Source organism: Synchiropus splendidus, chromosome 6 (assembly GCF_027744825.2).
Source record: "Synchiropus splendidus isolate RoL2022-P1 chromosome 6, RoL_Sspl_1.0, whole genome shotgun sequence".
Classification (NCBI taxonomy): domain Eukaryota; kingdom Metazoa; phylum Chordata; class Actinopteri; order Syngnathiformes; family Callionymidae; genus Synchiropus; species Synchiropus splendidus.
Window position 1 is genome coordinate 13445965 of NC_071339.1, and position 12907 is coordinate 13458871.

The 12907-nt window shown below is 44.2% G+C and overlaps 1 protein-coding gene across 1 annotated transcript in view; it reads left to right on the plus strand.

The window, feature by feature from the left end:
- LOC128760988 (voltage-dependent calcium channel subunit alpha-2/delta-2-like) overlaps nucleotides 1-12907 on the plus strand; it is a 35028-nt gene that overhangs the window by 16531 nt on the left and 5590 nt on the right. The window contains exons 6-31 of the mRNA XM_053868800.1: nucleotides 114-249; nucleotides 319-450; nucleotides 527-584; nucleotides 665-715; nucleotides 3439-3538; nucleotides 3607-3768; nucleotides 4790-4900; nucleotides 4976-5054; nucleotides 5849-5898; nucleotides 6043-6132; nucleotides 6675-6740; nucleotides 6837-6911; nucleotides 6988-7062; nucleotides 7134-7205; nucleotides 7359-7430; nucleotides 8700-8761; nucleotides 8837-8913; nucleotides 8989-9049; nucleotides 9134-9231; nucleotides 9383-9473; nucleotides 9530-9592; nucleotides 9657-9760; nucleotides 12099-12197; nucleotides 12259-12350; nucleotides 12423-12470; nucleotides 12691-12762. Coding sequence (XP_053724775.1) covers nucleotides 114-249; nucleotides 319-450; nucleotides 527-584; nucleotides 665-715; nucleotides 3439-3538; nucleotides 3607-3768; nucleotides 4790-4900; nucleotides 4976-5054; nucleotides 5849-5898; nucleotides 6043-6132; nucleotides 6675-6740; nucleotides 6837-6911; nucleotides 6988-7062; nucleotides 7134-7205; nucleotides 7359-7430; nucleotides 8700-8761; nucleotides 8837-8913; nucleotides 8989-9049; nucleotides 9134-9231; nucleotides 9383-9473; nucleotides 9530-9592; nucleotides 9657-9760; nucleotides 12099-12197; nucleotides 12259-12350; nucleotides 12423-12470; nucleotides 12691-12762 — 2196 coding nt within the window. The remainder of the gene's footprint in view (nucleotides 1-113; nucleotides 250-318; nucleotides 451-526; nucleotides 585-664; nucleotides 716-3438; nucleotides 3539-3606; nucleotides 3769-4789; nucleotides 4901-4975; nucleotides 5055-5848; nucleotides 5899-6042; nucleotides 6133-6674; nucleotides 6741-6836; nucleotides 6912-6987; nucleotides 7063-7133; nucleotides 7206-7358; nucleotides 7431-8699; nucleotides 8762-8836; nucleotides 8914-8988; nucleotides 9050-9133; nucleotides 9232-9382; nucleotides 9474-9529; nucleotides 9593-9656; nucleotides 9761-12098; nucleotides 12198-12258; nucleotides 12351-12422; nucleotides 12471-12690; nucleotides 12763-12907) is intronic.

Consider the following 12907-nt stretch of genomic DNA (forward strand, 5'->3'; position numbering starts at 1 on the left):
TTTATTACTCTCAATGTTATTATTACATAGATGTTATTCCTTCCTTTGAAATTAGAGTTTTAGATACCTAATATAGCACGTGCATGTGCAACATTCCACTCCCCTCTCCGTAGTACTCCATGGATGGCGAGGGAGAAGTGGAAAACCCATCCCACATAAAGCTGGAGTTTGTTTATGATCCAAACTTCAAAAACAATGTCAACTATTCCTACACGGCCGTCCAGATTCCCACTGATATATACAAAGGAGGCAAGTGGATTTTGACAGTTTGTGACAGTTCTATTGTCGAACGGGTTCTGAAGTTGCGGTTCTCTTCAGCGCCGGTCATTCTGAACGAGCTGAACTGGACTCAAGCGCTGGAGAAGGTTTTCATGGAGAACAGTCATGAAGACCCGTCGCTTCTGTGGCAGGCTTTTGGAAGTGCAACAGGGGTCACCCGCTATTATCCAGGTGAGATCTGTCTTACCATCGAAGTTTGCAGCTTACGCTTGAATCTGAATGCAAGTTTCTGTGCTCTTCTCTCCAGCGACACCATGGAAAGCACCGGATAAAATAGACCTGTATGATGTCAGGAGGAGACCCTGGTAAACCACTGTGCTTTGCCCGCTGCTATGGTTGCGTTTGAAAGACGCTGGAAAGTTCATGTCTCCACTGTTGCTCACAGGTACATCCAGGGCGCCTCGTCCCCTAAAGACATGGTCATTCTGGTGGACGTGTGAGTAGCAAAGCTTCTGGTTCTGTTTGAGCTTGTCACTTGTTTATATATATTGTATATTTTACATGAGCTTCTTGATCTTATTCAACAACAAGCACTATCACTACTACTAAGTCTGTTGTAAAGTACTTCAATGTAGTTTGGAGATATCATTGACATGGTTACTGTCTTGATAGTTAATGATTTTAGAATCAAGTTACGTACATAAATGTACATAATTTATCTATATTATAACACTACTACCAAAAAAAGTACAATTAAGTTCCACAATTCCTGAGACATTTTTCTTAACATTCTTTATTTCGACTTCATTGTAGACTGACTCACACCATCATCTTTGACCATTTCCCTCTTAAATATGATCCGTCCTTGTTCCTCTACAAAAGGCACTTCTGTGTTTCACGGCGGTTCAACAAGACTCCCGTGTAGAACCTCGACTCAAGTGGTTTTATAATGAAAGTCAGAGCACCTGCTCCGCAAAAACTGCTGAGCGGGCAGTTTGCTGCGTTCACCAACCCGAGGGTGAAGGAAGAGATGAGTCAGATTCTTCAACAAAGTCTGACTGGCTTTGAGATGAGGCCGTTTTATCTGCAGCAATAAAACAGATGTGGCTTCATTTTACCCATAAAGAGTCTAAACTTGTGTGGTTTCATTGATGTTGGATTTGATTTAATAGTCTGACCAAATATTCAATGAATTATTTATAGTCTTATTTTTTGTAGCTATTAAATGGATACAAGTACATAGTATGTTATGTTGCATGATCTGTCTATTCGGGAAGTTACTCCTTTATGCTAGCAATATAGAATGAGACTTTTTAACCCATTTATTTTTTTAAAATTGTCCTTAAAATAAAAATTCTATGTGTCATTCTACAGTTCTCAAAAACATATGTGGCAAAAAAAGTGCTGTGAATAGTGCTATCAGCAGTAGAGTAACATTGTATTGAGGATTGTAGCTTTTTTATCAGCAACACCACTTATCCGACTGTGTTCCCCAAGGTTGCTGCTCTGTGTGAGTGAAGACAAAATGTTGTTTGCTTGAGTGTGCATGATATGATATGAATACACTGTGCACCAATCGTGTGGTTCCCCTGCCTTTATTTGTAGCCACTTCTCAACAAGTGCTGCTTCACGTGGTTCAAGTCCTGCCTGCTTCCGTCCGACCTTTGTATTCAGCGCGGATTGGTTGTCGTTGTTGTTGTTGCACAGTTGTTGAGTCAAAGCGCTTTTGAAAAATCTTTCCACTCCTGCACCACAATGAGACACAAAATATTGAAAAGCATGTGCTACGCTAATATACTGATTCTCCTTAAAAGGTCCTAGTGATACCCAGTAATGCCAAATTCAAAATGTTAATGTCAAAAAAAAGGTTAAAGATACTTTGATACCACTGTTGTTTTCCTTTAGAACAAGTAAGCACATCGCATATATCTCAACTGTTGCTGTACATTGTGAGATTTCACCTTCACCTTCACCTTCTTCTGCCGCTTATCCGGGGTCGGGTCACGGAGGCAGCATTTGGAGCAGGCAAGCCCAAACTTCCCAATCCACACAAACCTCCTCCAGCTCTTCCCGGGGATCCCGAGGCGTTCCCAGGCCAGACCAGACACATAATCTCTCCAGCGAGTCCTGGGTCTTCCCCGGGGTCTCCTCCCAGTAGGACATGCCCGGAACACCTCCCCAGGGAGGCGTCCAGGGGGCATCCGGATCAGATGCCCGAGCCACCTCAGCTGCTTCCTCTCGATGTGGAGGAGCAGCGGCTCCACCCCGAGCTCCTCCTGGATGACCGAACTCCTCACCCTATGTCTAAGGGTGCGCCCAGCCACCCTGCGGAGGAAACTCATCTCAGCCGCTTGTATCCGCAATCTTATCCTTTCGGTCATTACCCAAGGCTCGTGACCATAGGTGAGGGTGGGGACGTAGATCGATCGGTAAATCCAGAGCTTCGTCTTGTGACTCAGCTCCCTCTTCACCATGACGGTCCGATACAGCGACTGCATCACTGCTGCCGCTGCACCAACCCATCTATCAATCTCACGCTCCCCTTTTCCCTCACTCGAGAACAAGACCCCGAGATACTTAAACTCCACCACTTGGGCCTGGCTCGAGCGCCTGGTGGCTGGGCCTCTGCCCATGGGGCCCGGCCAGGCCAAGCCCGAATGAACGACATGGGCCGTCCCTCCTGCGGACCCACCACCCGCAGAGGGGGTAATAGGGGTCGGGTGCAAAGAGAACTAGGTGGCAGTCGAGGGCGGGGGACCCGACGACCTGGTTCGTGTGGACATTTTGAGATTTCATGCATGTGAAATACTCAGTCATCAGAGTGTTAGCAACAAAAAGCTTATAAAACATATGAAAAGGATATGAATGGTCCACACTGCTATTTCGACATCATTGTGTTTGACTCATCTAAATTCCTCACCTGGCCTCTACTTCTCACAAAGATGTTGCGCACACTGCTCCAAAAAAAAACAACAACCTTTTTTTTTGTCTCCAGCTGGAACCAGCTAAGTGGAACCGAAACAAGCTGTGCAGAATAAAATACATTTTCTGCCCCATTTGGTCTGCAAATTCCCACTGAAGTCCACATGCTCCGCTTCACCTTCACTTTAGCAGCGCTGCCTGTAACCATCTGGGGCTTGGTTTAACACAGCTTTCCTTCGTCGGGCTGATGTATTTCTGGAGAAGTTGCTGTTCTCATGTTTGTGTTTGTGTCCACAGGAGCGGCAGCGTCAGTGGCCTCACGCTGAAGCTGATCAAGGCCTCCGTGATGGAAATGCTGGACACACTGTCTGATGACGACTATGTTAATGTAGCGCGGGTTAGTGTCACATACATGTTTATTTTATTTATTTGTTGTTGCTTAATCGTATCCCGGGTCTGTTTCAGTTCAACGAGAAGGCTGAGGCGGTGGTGCCCTGCTTCAAACATCTTGTCCAGGCGAACGTGCGGAACAAGAAGATCTTCAAAGATGCCGTGCAGCAGATGCAGGCGAAGGGAACAACCGACTACAAGTCGGGCTTTCATTTCGCCTTCAACCAGCTTCTGAATGTGAGTTCACATCGGAGGCTAAGTTTCGCTGTATATCTCAGTTTCTTCCCCATTTCACATGGTCAATTAAAAACAATGCGTAAAACAAGTTAGTGTACTTTTATTATGTAATGATGTTTTGAAATGAACTAACTACAAAGGCAATTTAAGTGAGTATAATTTACAAGAACAAAACAACAATCTTAAAGCGCTCCAAATGCGCTGTTTTGGCCCGCGTATCCGAAGCTCCACCCACAGAGCGGATCTCCTGGAGGACCTGAGATGAGAAGCAGCAGCTGAGACCAGCTGTGGTGTCGGAACTTCGCACACACAGGTGAAAACAGCCCATTTTGAGTGCTTTAATGTCAATAAAAGATGTGAGGAGTTCATGATTCCAGGTCAGAACATTGCCTAGATTGTTTCATGAGTCAGTCTCCATGCTGGAGCCCGTTTTCAAAACTAGTTTAGTAGTGATGCTCATGCATTTTTAAACCTTAAAACCCTACAGCCCAGACAGCGCCACTGCACATAGACTGCTGCGGTTTATGTATCTATTTTCCTTCACAAACGTAGTGGGTGTGGCCAATATTTTGGTGCGCTGTATAGTCCGGAATTTACCGTAGTTAGTTAATACACACAAAAAAACTCTGAACATCCTCCCAATACGTCTTATGAAAAGACTATTGTTAATTTTAGATGAGAGTCCAAAGTAAAGTGCTACGTTACATGCAAACATCTAGGATTGTGCCACAGAGGGAAACACTGAAGACATTAAACATGTCACCCTGCTCTCATCTGCAGGGACTTTTAAGCGCTTAAAATAGCGGTTTTTGAATCTATTAAATATACAGTGCTCTTTTGCTGGATCAGAGCAAATTATATTTCACCATTTGAAACTGCTTACAATGCTGCAGCGGCTGCTGCAGTTACTTTAAAGCACCAATGTTCTATATTTAACACATTGCCTGGATCCAGTGAAAGATCAGTCACGTTCTCCAAAATCGTTTCTTGCGCTAACAATCAGTTTTAACGTTTGTTTCAGAAAACAAATGTTCCACGAGCAAACTGCAATAAAATCATCATGCTCTTCACCGACGGAGGGGAGGACAGAGCTCAGGACGTCTTCATGCAGTACAACTGGCCCAACAAAACAGTGAGTGTTGCTGATCTGTGGAATTACGGCGAGACGTATGTGACGTTTTTCTGTTCTTCTTTGAACGTCCTGCAGGTGCGAGTATTCACCTTTTCTGTCGGTCAGCACAACTATGATGTCACCCCTTTGCAGTGGATCGCCTGCACGAATAAAGGTATGTGGATTCACCAAATAAGTCAGGGGGACGTTATCGTTCTTTCATGTCATGGCTGATCTTCATGGTCCCGAGGGACCACGTTGTCTTGTGAGGCGCTGGGTGAGAGGCCCAAAAGAAGCATAGCTACTATGGGAAAATACACACATCCGCACCGAAAAATAAATCAATTGAAGAGTGACTTTCCACGGTATTAGTGGAGGAGTATTTGGAAGTAAAATGTAGTCATCTACAGCAGCTATGGAAATGAACCTGGTTTACTGGATACCAACTCATTTTCCTGCTGAGGAGGCACCTTCCGGTAATGTGTCTGACGTTGGTTCAATTATTGCGGAGTGCCGAGCGAAGGGTTTTTTTTTCTGCTGAGTTACGTACAAACTGATCACAATCCATCAGATGCTTGCTTCTTTCTCTAGTCGGCTAAAACCTTCCTGGACACCAAAAATGCCACGTTAAAGACGGTATTGAAGTCAGTACAGTGTGTTGTAGAGCTCATTGTTTTTGTTACTGACTGAACAATAAAACACAGTGGTTGACATGGAGCTCTCCAGAAGAGCCATGCGCTCACAGTCACACAGGCTCTAATCCTGCAAAAGCTCTCTGCGTACTGTCACTTCCAGCTGCTCTAATGGCCTTAACTGTGATGAATAGCTAAGGTGTTGTTCGTCTTTACGGGGTTTCAGCCGCTGAGTCACGGGTCTGGTTTGAGTGAAATGTGGAATATTTATGAGCGACACACCGTGTCCCCTAACAAGCATAACTCACACGCTCTCCTCTCTCTACTTGCCTGCCAGGTTACTATTTTGAGATCCGCTCCATCTGTGCCATACGGATTAACACCCAGGTGGGTTTTGTCTTGTGCTGCAGCTGATCACCATCCCTGCCTCAGCTCGAGCTGTGACAGGAACATGCTTGTTTTTACACCGCCGCTCCCTCCGGGAACTGGGCTTGTTCCTAACCTGCAGCTCATCGGGTGTTTTCTATGCAGGAGTACCTGGATGTGCTGGGTCGCCCCATGGTCCTGGCTGGCAGCGAGGCCAAGCAGGTGCAGTGGACTAACGTGTATCAGGACGCACTGGTAAGCTGCAGGAACACTCGCATGTGTGGGGGTGATATTTGACGTCAGCGGGAAATGATCATATTATGGGATGTTGGGTTGGTCATGTACAGGTTTAGCTGAAGTGATCCATGGTTTCTGCGTACGACAAGATGCAACATTATGACCGAGCACAGTAGAGGAGAATGAGTGCAAAGTGTTTTCACTTAAAATATTAAATGAATATTTGTAGCAGCTATGGCTGGAGATTCATTTTTATTTATTACATTACAGACAAGACAGATTTATTGATCCAAATCACACTGGGTTACTTTCAACATTTTTTCTCAATGCATTATACAACGTGATGTTAGAATCAAAACATCCATCATGAAGGAGACCAAATGAGATCGGATGGATAAAAAACTTTCTGCCTGATGAAACTTTCACATTTATTCTGGCGTCACATTTTTAAATAAAATTAATCACGATTCGTTCTGAAACCTGTAACTAATATCTTTATTAATATTTTACATTTGATTCATTTTTTTTGGAAATGTCAACTTTCTCTCTTTTTACTGCAGGGTCTCGGAATGGTTGTCACTGGGACTTTGCCTGTTTTTAATCTCACGATGAACGGAAACTCACAGGTATTAACATGGATAGACTGAATGAACTGAATTAGATCAAGGTAATGGATGCCAAATAATAATAATAATAAAAAAAACTGTCTGTTTTTCACCCAGAATCAGCTGATTTTAGGTGTCATGGGAGTGGATGTTCATCTGGATGAGATCAAGCGACTGACCCCTCGCTACAACGTGAGATTAAATCCTTGAATCCGCGCTGTATTTTCAAACAAAAGCCGTGACGTCAGCGTTTCTTATTGTGAGGCAGCTCGGAGGTAACGGATACATCTTTGCCATCGATCCAAACGGATATCTGCTCCTTCATCCCAATCTCCAGCCAAAGGTGATGATTCGGTTCAAACTTTCACCGTCATCCGTTTTTTATATCTGTCACCAAAATTCCATGTCTTCCAGCCGGTAAACCTCCCCGAGCCGGTGACGCTGGACTTCCTGGACGCAGAGGTGGAGGACAGCAACAAGGAGGAGGTGAGCTCTGACGGATGTGAAGCTTCAAAGATTGTGGTTCGAGGCAGCGACTGTTCCCAGCTGCGTGGCGTTATTGCCAGGCCAGCGAGCAACACTTCACTGTCGGCCTTAAGATAGAAGTGCGGAAGATAAACCGTGTCTGATCGTCTTCAGATCCGCCGTCAGATGATCGATGGGCGTCCTGGTGAAATGCAGATTAAAACTTTGGTCAAGTCCATCAATGAGGTAAGTGAGCTGCTGTCCATTGGTATTTCTTACTGTCATGGGGTGGAGCATTTCTCACTGCTAGAAATGGCCTCTGCTTGAGTCCAAACATGCGTGCGAGTAAAATTGGATCCTTGCAGTCTGCGTTCTGCTTTCTTCCTACTGTCCCAAAAACATAAACATAACATACAATCACATAAAATGATAATGAGTGCGTGTAATACAGTTCATTGTGGAGGTGCATCATCATGTTAATATATATTTTTGTAGAGGCAAATCTTTTTTTTGTTTTGTCTCATTCAGTACCCGCCTAATATATTAATTTGAATCTCATTTGCCATCTATAAAATGTATTTTATAAAAAATAAAAATAAAAAAATAAATCAAAGATTCATCAGAAGATGAAACTAAATAAAGTTGTGGTGTCGCTGACTGAAAAAAAATGAAAAAAAGAACAGTTGATCTACAAATAGATTCCTGAAATAAAAGTACAACTGCACAAAGTATTCAAAATATTCACTCAACGGGATTTAAACCCGTGGATGCAAGTCCATTAGCAAAAAAGTTATGCGCAAAAGATTGAAATAAAATATCTTATACTATTAAAAGAGAATATGTTCAGACCTTGTGACCTACTGAGTCAGACACTATGTTACTTGCTAGAATGACAAACCTATTTTTCTTTTTCAATGTAAACTGTTTCCGGAACTGAACTCTTTCAAAATAAAAGAGCGACCTTCAATAAAAAAGACGAGACACTGAATCTGTTACCGTTGTTACTCTTAATGGGGAGCCTAAGTCCCATCCATATACTTCCGCCTCATGGGACCCGAGTTACCACAAAATATGAGTCGATTGAGAGGTCAAAGTTATTTTCTGATCGAGTTTGAAATATGCCAGAGATCTCACATATGATGTCAGTGAATTTGAAAGATACATTCTAATGCCTTGGGAGCAGTTTTTCCACCAGCATCAAAAGTTACTTTAGGTTTCATGTGATGTGTAATAGAGAAAACTACACATCACATGAACGCTAAAGTAACTTGTGATGCTGGCCCTACAGGGTGACGCCGACACTGTCAGCCTTTGATGGTTTAGTACCTTTAGCATCTGCCTTCCCACCGGAGTGGTCGGATTCCGGTCCCGTGGACCGACCGGAAGAACCAGAGACTTAGACTCCCTATAAAATGTGATCCCTATTACTCCACTCTCACCACAACCATACTCTTATTTAAAGCTTCTCAAACCTGCTTGAAGGCCATTTCAGTGTTTATGTTTCATGTTTAACAGAAATATATCGACGACGTGTTCAGAGGTTACACGTGGACGCCGATAAACGGAACAGATTACAGGTGAGTGTTGCTCTAAAGGTTGCAGGGAAAGTGTTTTGTTGTGGATGAATGGTACTGTGACGTTCCCACCTGCAGTCTCGGCCTGGTACTGCCACCCTACAATGAATTCTACATCCAGGCTGACCTGAGTGATGTGATGCTCCAGCTGCAGTGTAAGTACCGGGACGCGGTATCAGAATCACCAAGCTGTAGTTCTGTGGGCTGAAACCTGCTCCTGTTCCTCACAGACATGCAGTCGCTGCTTCCCAGCTCCTTCGAAGCATCAGGACATGTGTTTCTGGCTCCACGGTGACCTTTTTATTTTTTCCCACTTGATAGTCAGGCGCCTTGACAATAAATAACCCATTCTAATATATTCTGTTCTGCCTGCAGGGAATACTGCCACCGTCTGCATCTTTCTGACAACAACACACAGTTTTTGCAGAACTTTCTCTCGCTGATGTTGGATATCTCACCAGAATCTGATGAGTGTACGTGTCACATGACACCTGAAAACACAAAAAAACATCAAATATGAGTGAGAAAATGCAATGGAATGGAATATATATTGACCCATAGCTGCCGATAAAACATATTCATTTAGTTTAGAGCCGGTGTTAATGAATAGTTCTTTGCTTCCAGGCGATCAGAGGCTCATTCATAACCTCATTTTCGACGCAAGGATTATTGGGCTGCTGGCAGCTCGTGTCTGGAAGAACAAAGATCTAAATTCGTGAGTGTCTTTCCAGCGCTCCGTCTGTGCGCTCTAGTAACGCTGTGATTTCACAGGTACGGCTTCCTGGCTGTCTTCGCGTCCACAGATGGAGGAATCACGCGGGTTTTTCCAAACATGTAAGCCTCACTGAAGCGACCGTCAGCACGCTGCCTATTTATTGACGGTGTGATGTTTGTTCAGAGCTGCTGAGACGTGGGACGAAGATCCTGAACCCTTCAACACAAATTACTACAGACGTAGCCTGGACAACAAGGGCTACATGTTCAGAGCTCCTTCAAGATTCTGTGAGTCCATTCACCTGCTTTTCAGACGAACTGTTACAGTGTGACGTCAGCTTTTTGCTGTCAGATATGTCCCCTTCCTGGCTCCACAGTAAATGATCGCACTTTCCACCACAGATCCTTTGCTTGCTTCAATGTATTCGAGTCACGTGTTGTGATGGGGAGGAGAGTCTGACACAAGCCTCATTTTTTTTTTTTTTTTTTTTTTTTTAGGATTGGTGAAAGCACAATTGTAAATAGAAAAAAAATAGAAACAATTGCAGCTCATCGCTCTCCTCAACAACTCCCAAGAAACAGAACTCTCTCTCACCCCCAGCGCAGCATGTCGCTCCACCCTCACTCACTTCTTACCATTGAACTCTTAAAGGAACAGTAGCATAAACCCAGAACATCACAGTACAGTGGTAGCTCGGTTTTTGAACGTCTCGGACTTCGAACAAATCGGAGTTCAAACAAAAATTTGGAGATTTTTTTGCTTCTGATTTCGAACGAAAATCCAGAACTCGAACACCCCGAAAATATTGAGGTGTAAAACCTTTCCTGTCTCCGCACTGGACCGTGGTAGAGTGTCACAGGGGAGGTGCTCGCTCTCCACACCTCCACTCTAGGGTTTGATGTCCTGTTGTGGGCTGGAGCTGGGACAGGGATAAGGCGAGTCTCGGACATAGCGTTACTTGGTTTATGACTTTGTCACAGCCAAACTGCACAGAAGCGCACATTCAGAGCTGGACACGCACCGGGCACCTCTTCACTTCTGGAGAGACGTCACTCACTCGGCAACCCCTCCCACATGCAGCGGCCACACACATAGAGGAACAGCGCACCTGCAGCAGACACTCTACATTCACTCCTACAAAAGCCTATTTTAAGGCTTGGAACGCATTATTTCTTTTTCCATTCATTGTAATGGGAAAAAAATCAATTCAGATTTCGAACAAATCGCTTCTCGAACGGCCGTCCGGAACGGATTGTGGTCGAGAACCGAGGTACCACTGTAATTGCGAAATCTCGCAAAAATATATTGCGAGATTCTCTCTCTTTTTTTTGGTCCTGTCCCATTAGGGGCTCCGTACAATTGAGTATTGGGGCGTCTTTTCTGTTGTAATTGGTGGCTCTTCTTTGGTGTTAGCATGAAGCTTTGGCTTCTTGCTGCAGCATGTTTATGCCATACACTTTATTTATTGCTGGAACCACCCAGAGGCATGGCCTGTGTACTACATTGTCAATATAGACCCGCGTAGGGTGAGAATGGATTAGTGAGAACCCTGGTTATTATTCAAATGGTGAGTCAGTTAGAACCTAAATTTATGTTTTACAAAAGCAGATCAAAGGCTGCTGTCATCTCTGTATGAACAGGACATCAGAGGCAGAAGAGAGAGATGGTGGCTCAAACTCCAATAGTCTGTTTGATCAGCAAAGATCTAAATGCAAAGTCATTGTGTGTCATCTGGAGATGGAGAGAGGAGGACGTGGTGTTCTGATAAACGGGACAGATCAATGTCACGACAGCGCCAGAACTCAAAATCTTACCAAGTTTGTCAAGCCTTATTTTTCGTCAAAATATCTCATTCCACTTGATTTAAGTTACATTTACTTGTATGTGACATGTCAGCAAGATGAAGGCGTTTTTTTTAAGACAATAGTGTCTGAAATATGTTGTTTTTTTTCAGTTGTTCTATTCACAGATTTGTTCACTTTACTGAAATTTAGATGTCGCTCATTTTAGTTGAGATAAAAATGATATTGGGAAGTTGAAGATATAATGATGGGCATATTGCGTGTTTGTGTTTGCCACAAACATCAAAAGAGCGTTGACCTTTTCTTGGTCAGTATTGGTGATGAGTCACGTGGTCTGGGAAGCAGAGCGGGGATGAATAATTGAGAAGGTGCCGGTGAGGGACGTGTGGATCTCTGTACGTTCCACACACGCTTCCTGGCTTCCTTCTGATGAGTCTTGAACGTCGCCGCTGAGTGTAAATCATTGTTGTGAGCGCCACTGACGCTAAGTGGCTGACAGGAACGAACAGCCCTCTCTGTCATTATGTCTTTAGGAGGCGACAGAGGCAGTTGACAAGTGGAACGCTGATGAGATGATTATATTCCCGCCAGCGTGGAAGGAGCAGATGCTTATGTTTTAAGTGGCTGTTTCACATCCTCAGCGTGGTTTTCCGCGTCTCAAACCTGTCATGACGCCTTAAACAACTGGGCCCTGCTTTGAACAGGGATATCATTTGTGTCACTTACAGCTACAGAAGTGCATGTTCATTAGAGCGATGCGGATTAAATGAATTGCGGCACTTGAACTAATTTGTCGTGTAATTTGTATTATTTGTGGGCGCAGCTATCGACGATCCTCTGGGCGCTGAGAACGGCACTGTGGGGATTGTCGTGAGCTCAGCTGTGGAGGTGAATTTGGGAGGCAAACTTCTCAAACCGGCAGGTAAGTCAATGAAGAACTAAAGGGAGAATTTGGTTTTGGTCAACCACGCCAATTCTTTCAGTGGTTGGGGTGAAACTGGACTTGGAAGCGTGGGTGGATAAGTTTAAGATCTTGGCCAGTAACGTGTCAGACAGTCGCCAGGGATCTCACAAGGTATGATCCGCTTTCAAAGCCTCACCGATGAAGCTTGGACTTTACAAGCATTGTGGAATGTTGTGTCCACAGTGTGGACCTTCCCGGAGCTGTGAGATGGACTGCGAAGTCAACACTGATGTGAGACAACTTCCCTTTTACTATTGTGCTTTAACTCAGTCAGTATCCAAGAGCATCTGGTTAAAAGGTTGATGAAGCACATGGCCATCACTGACATGAGTAGAGGCTGCCACACAGAGAGTGGACTCATGTGATTAATATGTCCCGTGAAAAATAGCCATGTCATAAGAAATCAGGGAATGAATCCAGATCATGGAGAATATTTCTTTCTGTTTTCCAGGACCTTCTCTGTTATCTCATTGACGATGGAGGATTTCTGGTCATGTCCAACCAGAGGGATCACTGGAAAAAGGTCTGTGGCGTATCTCAAATTTAAAGGTGGATTATAAGTTTGTGTGTATATATATATATATGAAGGTGCTGAGCTTCTCTCTGGGAGTGAGCAGGATGATGATAGGATCATGGAGCAGTAGATCAGAGGGACAGCACATGTGGTC